Genomic DNA, 22,777 nt, shown 5'->3' on the forward strand with positions numbered 1-22,777 from the left:
GTCATAGTTTGACAACTGACAGCAAACATTTCAACGGAAAATTTCTTCGTTCTGGCGGGAAAACAAGAAGTTTTCAGTTGGCATAGCGAGTTGACGTGCGCCAGACGCTTTATTTTGTGATTTTGTGATTTTGTGAATACTGTGCTCCGTTTAAGATTTCTTTGTCGTTTTCTGTAATGTGAAATAACGTCTATTTATGTGTACGCTTTTTGTATCGTCCAAAAAACTGTGAAAACCATCGGATCAGCATCGGAAAAAGAGTATGTTTGTTTTGTTTTGAAAAGCGTTCATAAGCTAATGGGCTGTGTTTTTTTTTTCTGATGACCCGAACGTCCGACCTTAGGTCAATGATGGCGTTTCAACCGAGCACACCGAGAAATCGCACTCCACTGGCGGAACTGCCAACCGTACCAGGCATGACCATGGAGGCGGCGTCCCCGGAACAGGGTGCCGCAACCCGTCGCAGGGCCCTCACCCCGCGCGTTATAGACAGTCCTTCAGCGAACATTCCGGACAGCATCATGACTCCTACGCTGTCTCCGGAGGAGGATGTCATTCGGCAACGTGGAAGACGCCGCACGACGATCATGTGGTCTCCGGACCATAATCGCTCGGTGTTTCTCTCGCCGATGAAAACCCCCACGAAGAACATCTCTTCAATGACCCTTCGTAGTTCGCCACGCAAGCGGTCCCTCATGCAGGAGCTGTCCGATGTGGCCTTACCGTCTACGAGCGGTGTATCTCCCCACTCAAAGCGGCTCCTTGGAGCACGTATGAGCGTAACGGACTCGCCGGGATCTAGCACGAAGCGGATGAAGGTGGAAGAATCGGCTATGAACCGTCAAAATGATGCCATACCGTTGGAGACAATTTTAAAAGGATACAGCCGTGAACAGCTGATTGCCGTAATCGGTTCTCTGGTGGCCAGAGACGAGCAGCTGGAGGCCACCGTTCGCAACGAACTGCCCATCCCGGATATCGCACCACTCGAAGGGGAGCTGATCAAGCAGAAGAAGAATATCTTCGCCAGCGTTCCCAATCAAAAGTTCCTGTGCCGCACGGACGGGCACGGGTACCTACGGGCCGCCACACATTTGGCTACGTTCAAGCAAACCGTCTACGGTCAGTCGCAGAACCTGTACACCTCGCGCCACTGGGACGCATTGCTCGATTACGTAATGATGGCGTGGACTCACGTACGCGAAACTCCGGTGTACGAGAACGCCAAACACAACGCCGTCCGGCGTTACTGCTTCAAGCTGCTTTCGCACCATGCCAGCAATGCGCTGAAGCACGGCTCGACCGCCCTGGGTAGGGATCGTGTTGTCCGCTTGCAGCACAAGCTGACCGCCATGGTTTCGGATTGGGCTGAGGTGAACGAATGCAGCAAGTGTATCGAGTATATTATGAAAAGTTTTTGATACTGTTAAAGTAAGAGGTGCAGAGCTTTTTTAAATTATTCTATGAGGTTCCGAAGCGAGAGGAACGAATAAAATAGGGAATTGTATTGTGCATCAATTACGAATATAGTTAATTTTTGGGGAGCGTCCTATATTTTTTGCCTGCAAGTATGTAATAAAGTTTTTAACGGAATGATTTATACGTTTTTCTTTTTATCTTTTTTTTATTAGTCGTCATTTATTTCTAATCCTTTGCATTGAAAGTGAGTGGAAAGAGCGACAAGTTAAAAAACGATTGATTATTGTAAAACTTAATAACGCAGAGGTCTTAAAATGGAATGGGTTGACTAAACTTTCGAGTATAATATTGCTATCTCGGTCAAGCCGGAAAAGCGGCTTTTCGTTTAAGAAAAGTAATGTTGTCAATAAGCGGAATTAGTTTGCCCAAAAACGTTGGTAATGCACACCGACGATGGTAACTGTAATCTCAATAGAGCCCGTACTTACGTTGAACACCAGGATAAGCAGTCTTATAATAATTTCAATAAAAATGGAACCTATTTTCGTGCTAGATTTGCAGCACCAAACCCGCTCCGGAAATGTTATCGCCAGCCCCCACCGTCTGTATGGCATGTTTGCAAATTAAAACCGGTGCAACACAGATTTCCACCGCCACCGATCGGGTTCCATCGATGAGGATCGATTCTTCCCAGCACGAAACAGGATCACGGTTGTTAAAGTGCACACGATCCGCACCCGCTTTGGCCGATACGGCAAAACTGTCGTCCATCTGCAGGTACGCCGCATCGGGATTAACGATGTTCGTCGCACAAACGTGGCGGTGCGCAGTAAGGGAAGCTTTTGCGGCAGCATTTTTCGTGTTCTGCCAGCGACTGTCCTTGGCTACGATGAAGGCCTGATAGGCGAGCGTGTGCAGGTGAATACGGGACAGTGGTCGGCGGGTACTGTCGGCCGTGGAATGTTGGTAAAATTCGGCATTAAGCTTACGAAAAACGGCACGGGCTTGATCGAGGGAGTGCGCCACCCGCGGGTTACAGTCTGCCACGAGACTTATCTTGCCCGTTTCGAGCACCTGCTGCAGGTTGTCTAGTTCCTGCTCGTTCATACCGATCGAGTCGGCGTACGGTAGTACCTTGTGGCGGAGAAGCTGCAGCAGCTCCAGTTCAACGAAACTGGCCATCTCGAAGTGGATGAGCGTTTGGGGATGTCGAGACTGGGCCTGCATTTGCTGGCGTACTTTTTCCAGCCGTGCTTCGCGCACACCGGGTGGATAGACGTAATTGTCCATCATCTGCAGTCCGCTTACGATGAAAAGGTCCGGTTGGAAGTTGCGCAGCGGCTCATCGAACTCTTCCAGCGAACTGAGGAACGGATTGTGGTGGTCGTTGTGTAGAATGTAGCGGTTTGCACGTGGCGAAACCAGATCCCCCCAGGTATCGCCAGTATTGTACTCCAGGATCAGATGAATATCATCGTCCTCGATAAGGCTTCCGGTTAGGTGTACCTCTTCCTTGAGATGTGTTTTCAATCTGGAAGAAGTGAAAAATTGGCGATATTTTTTGTTGGCTGAGTCACGGAACAATTGACGTACTTGGAAGACATTTTTGCGCCTAGAATTACATTGGCTCCTTCGATGGCCATCCGCGTTCCGATGACCGGAGCGTTGCCGCCGAGCGCCCAATGATGCTGGACGGAGGGCGATTTTTTCGCCCTTTGAACTAGCTCTAAAAACATCTCTCGATTGGCTGTGAACCGTCTGGAAAAGTAAAGTTCTGCTTATGAAATCCATACTACGTTCATCTCCGGAAATACTCACTCTGCTGCCGCTCCACGTTGGAAATAGTAGGCAAAATTGAGAAGAAATTCCTCCTCGTTCGCTATGTCGTCGAACGTGTACTCGGTTGCGTTCAATTCCGTTCGGATGTTGTCGTTATACTGGAGGAAATCGACCGCCCGCACGTGCAGATCGCTGCAAGATCCATACCCGATGGCCACTCGTGGTCCGTTCACCGGAAACTCCACCTCTAGGTCGCGCAAATGCTGCAGGACCACGGTCAACTTGACCAATTCGTTCGATGCCAGATACGCTTGAAAGACGATGGCAAGCAGTGCGGTAAACGCACCCAGCATTGTTGCCGTGCTGAGTAGCGAAAACATTTCAACGTGTGGTGCAAAACCCGTAGAATAAAAGAAACACTAAAACATCCCTACGCAGAATAAATCGTTTGGCGATTTGATCGTAACGCAAAATACCGGTTTATTGATACAAACGGAAATGTCCTGGAGCGGTTGTTTTTGTTGACGTTGGCGATTTGTTGCTGTTGAAATGTCAATATGATTGTTCGTGAAATTGACATTTTGGTTAAAGAATTTGACGGCGGAAATACAGTGTTTTTCGAAGTGTAACGTAACGTTGTGATTACAGATCCTTTGACCCCATATTTCTTCATGTATTTTAGATAGATCATAGGTACCTATCGCGAACCAAGTTAACAACCGGTCGATAAACATATCGACCGATATAATGACAGTAATGGCGGAATGGTATCGCAACGCATCAAATTTATCAACCCGTAAAAACGCGTGTACAATTGCCATGGCTACCGTACAAATCGTGGGGAAAAATCTAGCAGTTGTTAAAAAAGTCTTTAATTTGCATCGCGAACGAAACACTTTTTTTATATCGACCGATATATTTAACTACTGCCTCAACCCATCCGATATACTGAAAAGAGCTGTTGACCGTGGTAAAATTTATTTTAAAAAATGTAAAAATGTTATTCTGTGTTAATTTTTCGCTTCTTATTATTTTTTAACCATTTTAGCCCATCAAAAAATTTATTTTTCTGGTGAATTTTTTTTGTTTTAAAATTTGTTTTTTTTATTTAACCGCCTACACGGCTAGTTATTGTAGTTTTATATTCAAATAACGGTAAAAGAGTAAATGAGGCCCCGGCCGCCATGTTTTCGATCGTGGCTACACCTCTTGTGGACGTTTAAACTGAATGTATGCAATTGGTGATACATTAATTCGTTAAATTCAACCTAAGAGTATTTGAACCGTAGTGTGTACCGTTAATTTCGGGCCCACGGGCCCCCCTTATTTCTCAAAACTATAACAAACTCTCTTTTTCGGTAGACCTAGCGCAGTCCGCTCGCTTCGCTCGCTGCGGGCGCGCCGCCGTTTCCAAATCATTTCTTCGGCTAAACTCATTGTTTCATGCTGTCCATCATGTGTGGTATAGTTTACTTACTAGTAACTTAACATGTAAAAGCATATTAACCCGCATTCAACCTCCACTGCGTGATTAGTTTAAACCGTTATGGTCTTTTAAGCGAACCGTTCGCGTTCAAAAATTCGAAACGAATGCATGTGTCGCGCTTTGCATAGCTTCAGGCGCTTAATGTGAACCAGTAGGAAGAGGAGAATCTAGCCCGGGGCCTCATTTACTCTTTTACCCAAATAACAATTGATTGGATTGTCGTATCAGCATGAAACTTTTAGGATGCCTAGAAATAGTAATTTACTATCGTTTTGCTAAAGAAAACAAGTTTTTAAACAAATTTAAATAATTTTTATTTGCCGTTGTCGGTCGATACCCCTCAAACGTTCCATATTTCTCGTACTTCGGACCAATTTTCATTTTATAGAGCTGTCGGATCGATTTGTAATTTTCAGCGAAGATACTTAAAGGTGTTTTCCAAAATATTTTATAACTTTTATAATTTCAAAAATTCATTAAGTATATTAATTTGAGGTTCCAAAAAATGTCAACGGTATAAAAAAAATTAGTATTTTTCTTTTGTACAGTTATGCATTGTGTTCCCTGTTCTTATAAATTCACGTATTTTGTTTTTTGGTTCGTGCATTAACACCCGTATCATGGAAGGAGACACCGTTTTCGCAATTTCCGTTCACCTCCTCTTGCCAAAAACATCTCTAACTGTTACACCACTTCGCCTGAGACAAAGTTTTGTGATTGCCCAGTATTTTTCATTTGGGACGAAACTGTGGGAAATTTGGTTTAGGTACAAAATGAATCTGGTAAAATCCCAAATGAAGCCCCCCCGACGCCGCATCGTCGTCATTTTTTCCACGTTTGCGCCTGAAAGTTATGCAATAGGTGGCACATCGATTCAGTTTGAATATTTGAACCGTTGATGTTCCGTTAGAAGCTGTAATGATTTGAACTAATCGGTTAAACTGAGCAAGATGGACATCATAAATCAATGAGTCGGAGTGAAAAAATGAGTATGAAACGGCGGCGCGCCCGCAGCGAGCGCAGCGAGCGGACTGCGCTAGGTCTACCGAAAAAGGGAGTTTGTTATAAATTTGTGAAATAAGGGGGGCCCGTGGGCCCCCCTCATACCGCACCCCTAGGTTGATGGCGTAGCCGAATTTTCATACACTCATGCAAGTTATGCATGAGGGAATTTATGTTGTACATCCTTTCCAGTATAATAATCATCTTTAATTTAACGAGATTTCAATTCAAACGGTTCACACAACGGCATTTGTTTCACCAATTGCATACCTTTAAGGTACATCTGCTCACAAATGGTGTAGCCACGACAGCGATTTTGGCTGGGGGGGCTTCATTTGGGATTTTACCATGAATCTTATTGGCCCTGTACCACTCTAAGACAACCTTAGAATAATAGCAGGTCAAAAACTTGGTAGAAAAAAGTACGTGAATGTATAAGAAAAAAATAGAAAAATAGAAATATTCGTTGCTTAATCATCCATGGTTTTAAAGGATAAGCAGAGTCCCCTAAACAACAATAAAAAAAATCATAAATATTGGATACAAGAATGTAAATATGTAAATAGACAAACCCAACAGCTTCATCGTTCGGTCACCACTGTTTCATTTTTCTTCTAAGTATAAAGATATTGGGCTTGTATTGTATTATCTACAAATAGGATCATTTACCTGTGGTCACATATCTAGAAGATCATTATCAATAAGCATTTTATAAAGAAGTGTTAAATTTAATATTTACCATTAAAGCGTTTAAACTGTAAACCTCTTTTCTATTCAAATATTGAATTGGGATGTCGTAAAGTGCGACAATTCTGATGTGAGTTCCATCGTCGCACATCACTGCACAAGGCCAGGTAATTTTTTATAAATAATCTCCTGGCGTCTGCTTTTTCGTCGGCAGTCATATCTATGGTTATGAAATACGCTAGTTCACGTTCCAACGCGGCTAGAGTTTGATCTAGCGTTGCAGAAAAAGTAGATTGGGCAATTGCCACAGTAAAATCGTTACCAACACCTTGTTGGTACGACCCTTGTGCAAAAAATCGCAGTTTTGTTCTCAATTTTTCTTCCGCCAATAACCCACGCTTATGCTTATGCTAGTTCCACTTTGGCAAGGATTTCTTCAAACAGCCTCTTCGGAACTCGGTAATTGTTAATGAAGCTGAAAAAGGAACATGTTAAAACAGTGGCAACGATTGTTGAGCCAATACGCTTACGTTTTATCCGATAATTCAAGCGGATCAAAATGCTTCTTCAATCGCCTACGGTATGCCGCTAGATTTATCTCCTTTTCATTCTCCGCATCATTTGAAAAGAATAATGAATTTATCATTCTAATGTTTTGGATGCTTCACGAACAAAAATGCTTCTCGATACGATAGAAGTCGCACTAATTGTAACGTTGTTAAAAGTAAACAAACTCTAGGTTTCCATGGTAATTTGACAGACGGCGAAACTACTCGATAGATATTTTTATGGGTTGTTATAATTTTACCAACTGCTCAGTTGAACACATTCGCGATACCAATTCGAGTAGATAAATTTATCGGTCGATATAATCAAACGGGTTGATAAATTTTATCGACTGCTTTCGCGATAGGTACCATAGATAGTTTATGCTGGAAACCCATTGAAACTTGCTACGATGATGTGACAGCCTGCTGTAGAAGTTTAACGACCCGGTACAACTGGTTTAAGGATACCCCTGCACTATGGAGCGAAAAGAGCAAATTGCCGGGATAAAATTCTGAATGAAATGTTTTGCCATTTTTTCATTGTAATATCGTGTAATACTATTATATTACACGAAATTATTATGTTTCTAGACAATCCCGCCAGGTGGCGCTGCAAAAACCTCATATTTTTGGACTTTTCTATTTTGTCTATTTTTTTCATATTTTTGGACTTTTCTTTTTCTATAGGTGCATTATTTTTTCAATCTTTTTTTTTACATTAACTTAAAGATTTTTTTTAGTTTGATATAAAACAGACTTAATTTACAACAAACTTTCATTCAAAATATTGTTATCTGGAAAATAATTGATAATTAACGCGGACAAAACTTCTGAACTATTCTGAGCTTGTACCATCATATTCTTGGTTTTGAATTGGCAAGGGTCTGTTACTATTTGAGGAGCTGTAATCTACGAAGAATGTTTTTACTGCGTCTGGGTATGGGATTTGTTTTTTTTTTTTATTTTTCAACGATTTAGACAGAGATATTGTTGCTATGTATGGATCAGATGATTGTAATGCTCTCATAAAAATGTCTTTAATATTGAATTCTTGTTACATTTTAGGGACGTGTTCTCTTCTATTCCTTCTGTATATTTTATTTCTACCTTCTGCTGCTTCCTCTCCTAAGGATCCCAATGGACCTGGGGCATTTACAATTATGTCATCTACATACGCAAGAACTTTTTGGACAGTAGAAGGCATTTTGTACCAATTGTAATGATGTATGTAAAACATGTATGTGTCTTTGCAATATAGACCAATAGTTTTTGGATTTAAAGTCTGTGAACAGTTGATGGTTATTAAAATATTTCGAAACCTTAAGTTCTGTTTCTATTTGCAAAATATCGCTCAATTTTTCTATGTTTGAATAAGCCCGACGACAAACGTTTCGCGTCGTACTATTTTCACCCATTTGCCTTGGTTCATCTACTTTAACACCAAATTTTTGTACATCTTTTCCAATACATTTTTTTTCGATCATTGTGCATTTTTTTAAATAATTTTTAGTAACCTTCCATTTTTTAAATTCAATTCTGTACGAAATGTCTCGAAAAGATAAATTCTCAGAATTTGGAACAAATCCATTCAAGTGCTCTACACTGTTCATTTCTGTTGTTTTTGCATCATGTTTGCATATACAGAGTGTCAGTTAAATAAGCCAATTTTTTCTATCAATTAAACTCATATAAAATGAATAGTTTACCGCCACATAACTTGTTTCATTTAGCTGAATTGTATAAGGAACTAACCTGGTTATTTGGTTTTTGATTTCGTCTACTGTTTATATAACTTTTTCTTTTGACTCTCTCGCAAACTCGATCACAATTGGCCTGCAGAACCTAACACTTTGGGGCATCAAGTTTATCCAGATGATATCTGAATCGAACTTGAGATAGTAGAGGAGTTTTGCTACCTCGGCACTGTCGTAACTCCGGACAACAACGTGAGCTGCGTAATCCGGAGGCGCATTGTTCAGGGGAATCGTGCGTACTATGTACTCCACAAACTCCTACGGTCCAGATGGCTTCTCCCACGCACGAAATGTGTCATATACCGCACGCTGATTAGACCGGTCGTTCTCTATGGGCATGAATCCTGGACTCTGCTCACGGAGGACGCCAACGCCCTCGCAGTCTTCGAGAGGCGCGTGCTCCGGTCTATCTTTGGCGGTGTGTGTGAGCAGGGCGTGTGGAGGGCGTGAGAAGGATGAACCACGAGTTAGCTAAGCTGTATGGCGAGCCGGACATCCTGATGGTGGCGAAGGCCGGCAGGATTCGTTGGTTGGGGCATGTCATGAGGATGCCGGACTCATGCCCCACCAAGAAGGTGCTCACCAGCGACCCGCCCGGCACGAGACGACGAGGAGCTCAGCGAGCTCGGTGGATGGACCAAGTGGAGCAGAACCTGCGAGACATCGGATGCGACCGGGGTTGTAGGACTGCAGCCATGGACCGAGCAACCTGGAAAACGATTGGTGACCAGGCCATGTCAGCACGACGTGCTCAACTGTGAGCGGGCCAGAAAAGAAGAAGAAGAAGAAGATCTGAATCGTCACTAATGAACGAAAGACGAATAGGCGTTAATGCCGATACTAGTAATTCACTGTCTGATGCAGCATTTTCTCCGGGACCATGAAACAGTTGATTGTAAATGCTGTGTCCACTAGATCCGTCAATGCCCCACGAGCGCAATAATACGACGCTTAGTGAATCACACAAAGAAGATGAAAGGTGTCGCCAGATTTCTGCTTTTTGCATTTCAATTATTCTACACGCAGTGTGATTCCCCAACTCTTGAAGATTAACTTCAACTTTTACAGGTAAACCCCCTGGTCACAGCTTTGCGCAACCGCATGCGGTTGCGTTTTTTCCCATGGGAGAGATAGGAGCTGTCATGGGCTGTCACCGCAGACGCAAGACCTTGCGGTTTCTGTACTAAAAAATCAAACGAGTTTGATTCTTGCCGCAGACTCTTGCGTTTTTATATGTCAACATTAAATATTATTCCTAGTAGATTTTAATGAGATTCTATGCTCATATAAGTGGTATATTCAAACATTAAAGTATTATTTTTAGCAAAAAGCTGTGCTCGTTTGATAGATCAAAATCGCAACCGCATGCGTTTGCGCAAAGCTGTGACCACAGGTTAAGCCCTTTATCGGGCAAGCATGACCAACAAGGTCGTTAGGCCAAGAAGAAGAAGAAGAAGAAGGTAAAAACATATTTGTATTTTCACGGAATTTGATATTTTATTGAATTGAAAAACACCCCTCACGCACATCAGGATTAGCGCTAGACATTCCAAGAAAAGATATTTATGACATAGCATTATATCTAATCTTCCTGGTTGTAAATTTTCAGCAGTTTTCGAATCGTTAAGCTTTTTACTTTTTTGTGGACATAACCTCAGCTTGTAGTCTTTTGTGAAAGTCATCTGTGTGAGGTTCGGTTCTAAATAATCCCTATAACATCAGCTTGCAGTCTTTTGTGAAAGCCATCTGTGCGAGGTTCAGTTCTAAATAATCCCTCAAGCAAAACACGACTTGATTCAAAGTTATGTTGGCTAGACAAATGGCTAGAGGTAAGAAGACTTCATTTTTCTGATAACTTTTTTCCATGACATATTGACATTCTCTCGTAACGTAACATAAAAATAAATTAAGTTTACAAAACACTACATTTATTTCAAGCAGCAAATAAAAGGGAAATCCTGGAGAATAAATCCCAGTTGTCGTTAACCAAGAAAGGGAAAAAATGTTGCCGGGAATTAGTAGTGATGTGCAAATTGCTCTGTACGAAAACGAATTTTTGATACATTCGATTGAATATTTGGGTTCTATTGGTCGTAGTGATAGAAGTGGATGGGGTAAAACGCACCCCTTAAGGAAAACTATAAAATTTTCTAACAACTTGGCTCTTGATTGTTGATTTTATCACTGAATAGGATTCATAAAGGTTCAAACTAGTTACCAGTTCAGGAATGTTTGCTTTTTTGCTAAGAAAAACGTTATTTTTCAGTTTTGAAAAAGTTCAATTTTTGATCGATCTGTATCTGGTTGAGGCAAAACGCACCTTTGCTAGGGGTAATACGCACCACAACAAAGGGGCAATACACACCACAACAAAGAAGCAATACGCACCACAACAAAGAGGCAATATCCACCGTCAAATAAAGATAGTTTGTTTACAAACTGGTGCATTTTACCCCGACATACTGGGTGCATATTGCCCCCATTCATAGTTGAACACATTTTCAACTAAAAGATGAGTAAATCTGCATACTTTCCGAAAATTTCATGAACAGTCTCAAGCACTGATTCTCAATTCACTAAATTTCGTATTCCTCGTGGGCAAATATCGGGTTTTGCACTTAATATTACTTAGCGGTACTGGTATGGTACGTCACATTATAACAAAAACTGTCTGAGCTGAGAATGATTTTGTTTTGCGTTTATTTCGCGTTTCTGTTGATGTAGAGCTATCAAACTCACAGGGTGACCATATTTTAGTTTGATCTTACAGCGTGACTACTTTTTACGCGTCCAAAACTCGTTTTTCAAGGGAAATGGGAAAGGGTGCATATTACCTCAGGGGTGCGTATTACCCCAGCCACTCCTATGGAAGATTCTTATCTGGTACGACTGCAGACCAATTTACTTTCCCTCATTGCGATTGCTGATGTTGAAGAAAAGATCCCAAGCTATACACACATGTTACTAGATTAATCTCGTTCAGATGGTACGCAGAACCTTACGCCAGATCTAAACACTACAGGTACAGATTTTCGATCAATACAAATGAGGAGTTAAGAATTATCAAACGAAGCAACTGACGAAGCAGGTCCATCGAAATATATTGATGCATTTGTGCATCTAAAAATACATCTTATTCATTTTTTAAAGGGAATGACGCATGCAAAAGATGTATTTAAAGTAAAATGTTTTTATTTTTATTTTTCTGTTGTTTTTTAATTCTAACCAACCCCTACCTCATACCGTTCTACAACAACTAGTAACGTTTAACAATTGCATGTTTTCTAAGCATGTTTTACTCCTATTGGCCAATTCTACATTTTAAGACTATTTTTCAGAGTCGCTAGAAAAGGTTTATCTACCTGCGGACAATTAAACCGTTCAAACTCTCTCAGCACCAGCTCGGACTTGTTTCCCACCAAATCAATCATGTTGTTCCAGTATGTGTTGGCCGCAAGCGCGTGTCCCCGCTGGCTCAGGTGAAAACAATCGACCGATGCCATTCTCTGATCTGTGTCGCCGTTGGCCAGGGTTGGCAGGACCAGCTGAGCCGAGAACGGCTGATAATTGACCGTGAAATCGGATGCACTTTGAAACTCGTCCCGCTCGGCCACGCTCTGCTGTATCCTGTTCCATTGTTTCATCAAACGATCCAGTCGGGATTGGATGTGGGCAAACCGTGAACCGAACACACAGGAACACTCTACCCTGTGCAATGTGATGCACTGCGCGGGCCGGGGTCGGAATGTTTTCAAGATATTAACATCTACAATGGAGTGTGTGTGTCAGGTAGGATTAGCTTTGATATTTGGTTGAAGGAGATTACTTGAAACATACTTATCGTGCCAACGATGTTCACCATAGTTCTAGGCAGGAACTTGCGAAGTATTCGTAACGTTTGTAAGAGATTGCGTTCGTGGTAATACAGTGCTTTTTCTGGCTTTGGGAGGTAGCAGACTCTGCTGCAAAAATCATTATGTCCCATCAGTATCGTTACTAATTTCCAGTGGTTCTTTATGTCCACTTTGGGATCCCCTAGCATACGTTTTACTAGATTTCTGGCCTGATGAGGTAAATCCTGACTCATTCCACCGATTTCGGCCACATCAAATCTAAATTCAATTGTAATATTATGAAATGGGACAACTCCTAACTAACTTTGGCTAACAATACAAAAAAAAAAACCCACTCACCTTGATTCCTTATGTGTGGATAAACTATCCGACACAACGTAGCCATTAAGATTTGGATTGAACTCCTTCAGAATATTTGGGAGGGTAAGATATTGCCGCCACGTTCCTTGCCCACCGATGCTCCACGAGAGCCCACGATTTTCAATGACCAACTCAAGAACTTCGGTCGCCAACACACCTGTGCCGGCTGTCAGCGAATCTCCCAGGGCCGCTACGACATCGATATCACCGGGACGCAGGTTGTGCACCGAATTCGGAGGTTTTTCACTACGCATACCTTCCGTCGGGCACGGGAAAGGTTGACTTTCAGGAATGGGAGTTTGTATTTTCTGCAAACGGTTTATCGTTTAAGTTTAGTGTTAGTGCATCTTTATTTGCAGCGGGAAGTGTCCTCACCCCTAGCGAGCGAGCTTTCTGCAATCGAATGGGATTTTCACTGTTCGGTCCGACGGCGTTGAAAAGCAATTCGTGCAGATTACGGAATATCGAAAGGAACGGCGGAGAATCAAGAAAAGTTACTTCCTCTTGACCCAGAGCAGTATCATCAAGTTGTAACAGCAAGATCAGGGTTAGCGAAACAATATCCATTGTTTTCATCCGTAGGGCACTCTATCAGGAATTGAACAAAATTTCAAATAATTGTATTTTTCATACGTTTAGGTTATTTTTAAAAGCTTCAGCACTTTTTTGAAATACGAAAACAAAACGAAGTTTAACTTGCAACCAATTTCTTGCTTTGGCCGAATGAATAGTATTTTTTTTAACTGCAGCTAATAATCCACAGATCACGTGCCGCCTTACAAGATGTGCTTTGTTCTTTCGGCAGACGTTTCTCGATTTGAGAGGATTGTTTCTTGGTTCAGCTCTTTTATACAGTTGAGGAAGTATCGTTCTCGCCACTGGAGGAGGAAGTGATAATAATCTTTTCTTGATTTTATGATCGAAGCATGTTGGATCATAACGAAAGTCGTTTTCCTTTCGTACTCCACACCCCACTATGCGTGAGAGTTCGAAGACGGAATAAATTGCGAGAAATTTGTCACCTCTTATCCTCGATGAATAAAAATAATTGTGGGCAAAAGTTCAGTGTTTGATGAACAGTATGGTAAATCTAACAAAGTATTCAATTTTAAGCATGTGTTGAATTGTTCTGAAAACAAGTTGTCGGTAAAAATTTAAGATTGCTTATTTTATCCTTGAAGGAAGTTAAAGTCCTTCGAAGGCGCAACAAGTTCTTTAGTAGATGCTTTGGAACAATGTGTTGAATTGTACTGAAGACATGTTGTCATGTAGTAATAAAGAAGACATGTAGTAATAAATTTAAGACTTGCTCATTTTATCCTTGAAGGATGTTAAAAGCCTTGGGAGGCGCAACAAGTTCTTTAGTGGATGCTTTGGATCGTGCATTACTCCCAAAATGTGCATGTGAGATTAAAATGTATTTTCGGATATATCATGTGAGTTAATTAATACCAGTGCATGTAGAAAAAAATATTTTAAATGAATATTTAAACCCGTTTCAACAGTTAACCACGTGGCAGAAAGTATATCAGAGAGTGGATGTAAAATGTGGCGTGTGGCAGTGATGTCCAACCCTTTACTGGCCTCTTCTTGCTAGCTTTGCTGGCAAATGAAAACTACGTGCAGTGATGAACCTTATGTTGGAAATTGCACATGTTGGTTGGAGTGAGAATTGGGAAGAGCGTGCATATTTGCCAGTCCCCGAGCTCCATTAAACATAATATCACATTTATGATGAAGAGTTTAGCGTGTGCAGGTGGTGTAAGATCCTAGCTATTTCCCGGAGTCCTCACGAACGGCATATCCACGCTGGGACACCGGAACAGCTCGAACTCCCTCTCCCAGTTCATCGATTTGCCCCCGACCGGCTCGAGCATATTGTTCCACAATGCGTTCGAGGCCAGGGCGTACCCTTTCTGGCTGAGGTGAAAACAGTCCAGCGACATGTAGGTAAAGTCCGTGTCGCCGGTGCGCGTTTCCGGGAAGGTGAGGTTCATCGTGAACGGCTGATAGACGACGGTGAAGTCGGGCTTGCTGTGGAACTCCTCCCGTGCGGCGATGTCCATCTGTAGCATGTTCCAGTCCTCGATTATCTTGACATAGCGCTCGCGTTGCTTGCGGAACCGGGACGCCAACAGGCAGGGACATTCGATCACATGCATCGAGACGCACTCCTGCGGTTTATTCTTGAACTTGGCCAGCACATCGACCTCTGCAAGCAGTAAAATAGAAAACAAGGTAAGTTCTCCGAGGTGAACCGTTTCGGATGGTTAAGTATGCGACGCACTGGGACTTGCGGCCAAGTTGACGAATGTCCGAGGCAGATAGTCACGGAAGGTACGCAGTGCGCTAACGATGTTCTTCTCATGATACTGCAGTATCTTCTCCGGCGTGGCCATATAGCAGACCTCGGCACAGAAATCATTGCCCCCGATCATAAGCGTGATCATTTTCCAGTGATTGGCGATGTCCACCTTTCGATCGGACAGCATCCGCTTGACGAGATTCCGGGCTTGGTAAGGAATGTCCTGTGACATGGCACCACCTTCCGCTGCGTTGAACCTGCAAATGAAGGTAAGATAATAGATCACGATGTTTGTTATTTACAAATGGCGAACCAATGGCGGCATCCTTACAGTGCCGATTTCCTAGAGGAGAGGCCATCCTTGGTTGGATAGCCATACAGCTTCGGGTTAAACTCCTTCAGGATGTTCGGAAGCGTTAGGAACTGACGCCATGTACCCTGTCCGCCGATACTCCACGAGAGTCCCTTGTTCTCGATCAGCACTTCGAGGATGTTTGTCGCCATGGCACCGTTCCCGGCAGTCAGCGAGTCTCCGATGGCGCCGATGATGTCGATATCACCGGGACGCAACTTATCGACCGATGTCGGTACGGTGGGACTGCGCATGCCGGTCGTATTGCAGAAGAATGGTTCATCTGGACCGAACTGTTTTTGAATTTTCTGTGCATGCAGACGGAAAGGAACAAAACAACTTATTCAACCTTTCAATCAGTCTCCAAAACTACTGAGTTGTTCTACTTACGCCCTTTTTCAGGTTAACCAGGTACTTGTTCTTATTGTTGCCCGTCTGGCCGATGAAGTTGAACATGATCTCGCGCAGACCTCGGTACTTGCTCGTCAGCAGCGGTGAGTCAAGCGGTGTTATCAGCGCCTGTCCATGGCAGGGCTGGAGGGTGGCCAGCAAACCCAACAGAATTAACGCCGCAGTGCCGAAAAGTATGAGTTTGATCTGTGTCCTCGTATACCGAAGTACCATGGTGGTGCTGGTGCAGGTGTGTGCAAGTGGCGTGTGATGTGCGGTCTTTTGAACTGAGTGCGAAAATAGAAACGTTGTTGCGTGAATGAAAAGTTTGTTAAACGATGCCAACTAAGCGTAGCTCGTCTATTTTGCATTCATTTTGTGATTTCCGTTTTTTTTTAATTGTAACTCAAATGTTCTGGTCAGATCCTTTCACTTTTTCAACTAATTTTTCAATCTCTAATGCGGTTATATTTCCGGCATTCCATCCTCAGCATAGACAATCATTCATACGTCTAGCACTAACTGTACTAGGGAAATTGAATGAGTATTTCGAATAAATCTATAAATTGATGAAATGTAAATTTAAAAATATCCTAAAAGTTTCCTCTCTACAATTTAAAAAGCGAAGAATATGTTTTGTTGTAACGATTTCAACTGACAAATGAAAGTGAAATTGACTATAGAAGCCAGCGAGTTAACAAGTCTCTCGGTATGGTTAGTGTGAATTGGCTCACGACCGGGCACAGATAGAAAAAAGGAAGAGAATACATTAACATAATTAAACACCTCAGGTGGAGCTTTGATTCATCCGCTCGTCACCAGCGAGACGTCAAAAGACGAAAATTCAAGCCGACTTCGGTCACAAAAATGAAACCTTCAAAAGTGGAACTGTAAAAGACACAAGAATATCGGTCACAGCAAGCGCTCGGGCAGACCTGTTTGAATCGCCCAGATTAGCTGTTATCGCTATTCCATCTCAAGAAATGCGTTCTAAACGGTACGTTGCGTACAACTTTGGGACGAAGCTTAAGGACGAAAAAAGAGACACAAGTTATAGGAAACACATGGCTCAATTTAGTTAAACCTGTTTATTGTGGCGGACTGAGGGAAATAGGTACGAGGTGTCGGTACGGCTCTCGTTAACATTGCCATGTGAAGTGAGGGGATGTCAAGAGGGTTTTAATTCGCGCGTACGTTTGGCGGCAATTTTCGGTTTTATTGTGCCCGGCGGACGGTGGACCAACGCGTTCGGGGTTTGTTTTACCATTATTTGCTAGACCTGTTTGCTTGGTTTCGGATGTTTAACACCAGGCGATGGTGTAGAGTGTCTATCAAAATGCCATCTGTTGTCTCACTGCCATTCGACTGTTGATGAACCGAAGCAAGCGATGGTCTGTGGCATTCCAAAATAAGCGCTTTTAAGGAAGTACTTAGTGACGAGTTGGTCTTGAATATTTGGAAGCGGTTCGACTTTAGAAGAAATTGGTAAAATGAGCTATGTAAAATATTACTACACTCTAGATTAGTTTTATCATGTTTGAGTGATCTGAATAAGCAACAAGAAACGAACGTTCAAGTTTGTATGATTTTCTTCCACAACTTATTTATGTTTTCAATAAATGGTCTTCAAACAAGCGGGCATAGGAAAAGTAAACGATCACATCAAAAGCGATCACCGAGCCTCACGCTACGTCTGCTAGCAAATTTCTGTGCTTCACGGCTTTGCACGCACGACAGACCGCACACCGAGGTTGTCTAAAGGAACATTGCTCACGGTCCGTTACCGGTAGCGTTTTTTTGTGTTATCTTTTCAAATTAATTCACATCATGTCGCTGGTCAAACTATCTACCACCACGGAATGGTAATTTTTTGTAGATTTACCCTCCTCACAAACAACGGAGTTTTTAGTCAGTTTCAGGTGGCTTGGTTGGCGCTTTCTGATGGGTGTGCCTGTTTGGTTAGACCCGTTCGCATAGGCAATGTTGCGGCAGGAAAGGTATTCAAAAATAGATTTGTTTGTCTTCGCCCCCCCGAATCGATCGGACAGGTATTTCTGAAGCCAGCTAAATCCGGCTCCAGCTTGAGGTCAACAATCTGCGAGTTCGATACCACCGCCGCCAGGTTCGCTGCTGACACGGGGTTAAATCAGGCTCGTCCCATGAATGGGCATGGGTGCATCGAAACTGGAAGTCCTCAACATTCCCGCATGACCCCATAAAGCATATCGGATGCGCACTGTCCGCGGTTGACCCGTGGTTGACATATCCTGCATGTGGACCGACGAAGTTCTCTGTTTTGCCTGTGACCACGACACCGAGGCTGTTTTTGCGTCCTCTTTCCTCGGATCGCCACGAGAAATGGAATGATTAAATGCATTCCGCTGGGTTGCATCGCCATGGCGTGCATGGTAGCGGATGACGTCCTCCGCGAAAGACGCTAGCGTAAGAGAAATGCCGGGGGAAAAACGCGTACGTCATGTAACAGGGCCCTGCCTGTCGTCGACCTGCGGTACGGACTCACCCTGGCAGGACCGGATTCTCCGGATAACTGTTGTACGACTTCTGGCCAAGGACGAATCGATTCCGCAGCGTACAAAGAAGATGATCGTGCCGTGCAAGGGTTTGTTTTGCTGTGCAACTTTTTCTTTTTATTACACCCTACATGCGTTAGTGTTGGTTGCAACTTTATCGTTCATACCTTGCGTTTATCATATTAACGATCGGTTGTTATTGTTTAATTTTTCAGTGAAACTTACATGTTTTCATTATTCTGCTTACTAATTTAGATATAACTAACATTCAGTTCTTCACAAGTACGTTTCCTTTCTTATTGATTGTTGTATGGTGGTATTTTTAAAACGTTTTAAATGCACGTAACATTTGAATAGCAACAAAAATGAATTCTTATTTGCACTTTCTGAGAAATTACAGTCCCATTAAAATTGTAATAATTCAGTCCCGGAAGTAATAGTAGGGTACTACTGTTAATAATAAAATCACAACTGCGGTTCTGTTTTCCCCACCATTAAGTTCTTTCTTCCGATCGCCATCCGATACCGGTACGGTTCATGACCCGCGAGGGCAGAATTATCATTAGTACTGCCATTTTTCTTCTCCTAGTTAAAAAAAACCAATTGCACCGTTGAATGCGGCCTGCAGGATATTACACTTATATTTCACTTGATTGAGCATTAATAATAGCAATAAGTGTCGGAATAATGGCATTGGCCCAATCGTGCGATTGTTACGCTCATGAGCATCACATTACTCATTTTCTGTCGCGGCCCATTTCTCTGTCCACCCGCGTGTGTTCCCGTGTACGGTGTTCAGGGACGGGTTCCCTCCACCATGATGAAGTGAGAAACTTGGGCGCCAGATATGCTACGAGATAAATTGGTTTCGCGAACACGCTATAGCGATGCGAATGGGAATCATATTTTATGTCATTGCCTTACGACAGGAAGGGTTTTTTTGTTGGTTCAAGAATCTTTCTTTACCAATAATGAACGGATGTTTTGAAATTAATATTTGATCACTTTTCAGACGCGAATCGTTAAGAGTAATTGATCGTTTCGATCTGTGTGTCATAGAACCCACCTTTTATCCACCATTTTTTTACCTGATCTATTTGCCACTTCACCACAACAGTAGACACACATGTTTTGTACTTTAAAAACTTGAAACTCGGATGGTTTTAGAACACTCGAAAAGACGTGGATAACTTCAATATCCCAAGCTGACGCACGAGCAAACACTCGACAGACTCCAGTACCGACTGCGATCGATTACCTCCGTAATGGATCTACACCCAACCGTAACACTGTTTACTACCCTTGCTAGTCAAGTAGGCCCTACCCGGTGTGGATAGAGAGAAACATGCCAAGATCACGGGCAACTATTTCTAAGTGTAGATTGTAATCCTCCTTCGAACGAGGGGAAGGGAGCGGAAAAGCCGAGGACAAGAATAGGCGTGTAACACTGGTTTTGCACATACCCTGTCACGTATAAATTTCGCTAGTACATGTAAATAGAACCAAAAACCTGCTTGATATGTAACCGGCAGAGGCAGTTGGAGGATACTTAAAATTAGTTCCAAGTAGTGTGTTATATTTTTTAATATTTCTCGGATATTTCTTTTGAATTTTAAAAAATTAAAAAAAATATTATACTGTTAAGAAAAACACACCAATAAGAGATTGCAATTGCTCGGATCAAATTGTATTTCCAAAAAACACAGAATAATCAATAAGAGCTTTAACACTATTAGATAACTAATTTTAGCCCAGATTAAGATATTTCATGCTTAAACAATATTACTTTTTACGTAATAGAAGCCATATACTCTTATCAACGTGTGAGATTTAAGTCAACACCCTAGCCCTGGGTCGCATTGACTTTGAACCACATTCAGAACACAACTCCGTATCGAGTCAAAACCGGATCGCTCCGTCTCAAGGTGTGCAACGTGTTGCATTACCGTAGGATGCACCTTGCCAGGTGGAAGTCGACCGCTGAAGTGCAAGGTCTCGATTGTTTACTACTCACACTAGGGCGACATTTCAGCGACCATCGTGTGTAGACACGGTTGAGCCCTTTTTCGACTCGTAGTGATGTCGAGGATGGCTTTTCACATTTCTCTGTCACCGTTTCTGGTGGAAACAGAGGGCTTTCCCGAGTGAGGTACCATTGTTCTGTTTGCGTTTAAGGTTAGTGAAATAAATCTACTCCATGTGTAGGAAGTCGGTTGTGTGACTCTCGCCCGGGATGTTCTGCCTTCCGTGCAGTAGGCAATGCCGGAAATGGACGCGAAAACGCTGGACTACCAACGACGGCAGATCGGAGCCATCTCCGATGTTCGGTGAATGCTAAGAGCGTGAGTCTGTCATCACAAACGCTACGTGCGCCAGTCATGCCACAGGCCCTACGGACGAAACCCAAACCACTCGGCACAACACGCTGCCACCATAAATCAAACAGCTTCCCTGGGCTGCCGCGGACATTGGAACGTGCCGCCATGGGCAGCGTGTCCACGGTGTGTCGATGCAAAATTCATCATCACACATCGTCGCAAGCCTGGTCACCGGTTTGTTTGGGCGTGTATAACGTACCAGAACCAGTCTTCTGTGTGTGACGTTAGACAAACAGAATACATTTAACAATCACCACGTGTCCGCTAATCTACACTCGGCGGCGCCGTTTTCCGGAATTCGCTTTCGGCTAAAGAGATTAGCGGGTGGGTTTACGGTAAGAAGAGATTCTAGTTTTGGTGATTTTTGTGTCTAGTTTTGTATGTTCCCACGCATGAAACGAAGCAAGAAATTCGTTGAAACGACCATCTTTACATCTTTATAGAATAATTTGCTACCTGATTAATTTAAGTTCGTTCTAACTGGTAGCTAAGCTTTTACTACGCAAATACCAAACAGGTTGCTGGTCCGTTTGAATCATTTTACATTTTTCTTGGGATATTTTACATGCGATGTAAAGTCGTAAATTCAAATGGGAAATCGTCGCCGAAAGTCAAAATCAAACTATTCCAGAGGAATTTACATGTCTACCGCTTCCACAGTTCTAAGTTGAGGAATGACATTTTAACGGCGGAACACGTTTTTTCCTCGCGTTAATATCACTGATTTCTGACGCAAGCAAAACACACTTCTAAATTGACGTCAAACGGTCTTTATCCAAATCATTTGGTGGTTCTTCTTCAAAAACTTTCGTTAATTTTCAAATCAAATCGTTCTCGAGGCTCGTTTGAGATTGGTTCTGAGGAATATCGTTCGAACCGATAAAACGAAAAGGATGCAGTTTCCATGATATGCTAAGTGTGGGTTGTAGAGTCCCGTTTAGAAATTGACGTCAAACGGTCTTTTACCCATTTCACTTGATGGTTCTCCTTTTTTCGATAATTTTCAAATCAAAGCGTTCTGTAGGCACGTTTCAGATAAATTCAGCAGTTAATCTTAAAAGATAAATCGAAAAGGCCGCAGTGATGCAGATGATCTGCACTATGTGGCTAGATTAACTAGTACAAGATGCAAAGTACTGAAATATGTTTGCTATTATTTAAAAATAACAATTATTGTCATCGTGGAACCTATCCTTAGATGAAGGATCCCCAAAGTAGGAAGGATGTCGTTTTCTTCGTAGCATCAACCTGTTCGGCACTTGTCCAAATGGAGGACGCACCGTGAATGGAAGTAGAAAAACACGGTACGAAGACAAACAAATAATTGTTTTCCACTCGTTTGCCGCTCCCATCGGCAAGGCGATCCGGCACCGTTACAAGATAAGCGACGTTCCGGACGCCAGTAGAGAAGCCTCCTAGCTACTCACCGCGATAGGCGCCTGCCATCCGGTCACGACACTTTACGATCGTACCGTAACAACATCACCGGACAGAACCGTTGTTTGCTCAAGGTTGCGATGTAATGTTCGGATGCGATCGCGGACCGAGATTAACGGCGCCGGAAGCGGCATGCAGCTTCCACGGCGTCCTTGGCGGGGAGGAGCCCCTCTAAGGCGCATCTAAGGGTATGTGTGAGATCGATTTACAGCTCGAAATGCCAATCGCAAACAGACCTACCCGGAATGGGAATGCCCCGATAGAGCCTTGACAATGACCATCTCACAGTCTGCCATTAACTCGGTTAATTTGACTACTGTTCAATCTATTCAAATTCTTCTGCGCTGTAATTTGAGCAAACCGGCTCAACGAGTTTTGATTCGATCGGGCACTAACCGGGCACTGGTCACACTTCCGGAAACCGTTTGCTGCACTTATCTCTGCGTGAAGTCGCGTTGTGCGCGTACGAATAATTATTAATTACAGCTGATCGAA

At 42.8% G+C, this 22,777-nt stretch overlaps 4 protein-coding genes and 1 pseudogene across 4 annotated transcripts; 1 reads left to right on the plus strand and 4 right to left on the minus strand.

Annotated features, from left to right (window-relative positions):
• The first annotated feature begins 83 nt into the window (after positions 1-83).
• LOC131267778 (uncharacterized) lies at positions 84-1,593 on the plus strand. The gene is made up of 2 exons (XM_058270733.1): positions 84-260; positions 344-1,593. The coding sequence occupies exon 2, from the start codon at positions 348-350 to the stop codon at positions 1,419-1,421; it is 1,074 nt and encodes a 357-aa protein (XP_058126716.1). The 5' UTR covers positions 84-260; positions 344-347; the 3' UTR covers positions 1,422-1,593.
• Positions 1,594-1,626: 33 nt separating this feature from the next.
• On the minus strand, positions 1,627-3,695 carry LOC131267777 (ADP-dependent glucokinase). Its single transcript, XM_058270732.1, has 3 exons — positions 3,238-3,695; positions 3,013-3,177; positions 1,627-2,950 (listed from the first exon to the last, which is right to left on the minus strand). The coding sequence occupies exons 1-3, from the start codon at positions 3,576-3,578 to the stop codon at positions 1,969-1,971; spliced, it is 1,488 nt and encodes a 495-aa protein (XP_058126715.1). The 5' UTR covers positions 3,579-3,695; the 3' UTR covers positions 1,627-1,968.
• Positions 3,696-6,395: 2,700 nt separating this feature from the next.
• Positions 6,396-7,019, minus strand: LOC131264790 (uncharacterized; annotated as a pseudogene).
• Positions 7,020-11,989: 4,970 nt separating this feature from the next.
• Positions 11,990-13,456, minus strand: LOC131264791 (phospholipase B1, membrane-associated-like). The gene is made up of 4 exons (XM_058267057.1): positions 13,265-13,456; positions 12,869-13,197; positions 12,513-12,787; positions 11,990-12,441 (listed from the first exon to the last, which is right to left on the minus strand). The coding sequence occupies exons 1-4, from the start codon at positions 13,454-13,456 to the stop codon at positions 11,990-11,992; spliced, it is 1,248 nt and encodes a 415-aa protein (XP_058123040.1).
• A 1,202-nt stretch (positions 13,457-14,658) lies between these two features.
• Positions 14,659-16,170, minus strand: LOC131264792 (phospholipase B1, membrane-associated-like). The gene is made up of 4 exons (XM_058267058.1): positions 15,937-16,170; positions 15,526-15,854; positions 15,177-15,451; positions 14,659-15,101 (listed from the first exon to the last, which is right to left on the minus strand). The coding sequence occupies exons 1-4, from the start codon at positions 16,168-16,170 to the stop codon at positions 14,659-14,661; spliced, it is 1,281 nt and encodes a 426-aa protein (XP_058123041.1).
• Between the last annotated feature and the right edge of the window lie 6,607 nt (positions 16,171-22,777).

Source organism: Anopheles coustani, chromosome 2 (genome assembly GCF_943734705.1).
Source record: "Anopheles coustani chromosome 2, idAnoCousDA_361_x.2, whole genome shotgun sequence".
Classification (NCBI taxonomy): domain Eukaryota; kingdom Metazoa; phylum Arthropoda; class Insecta; order Diptera; family Culicidae; genus Anopheles; species Anopheles coustani.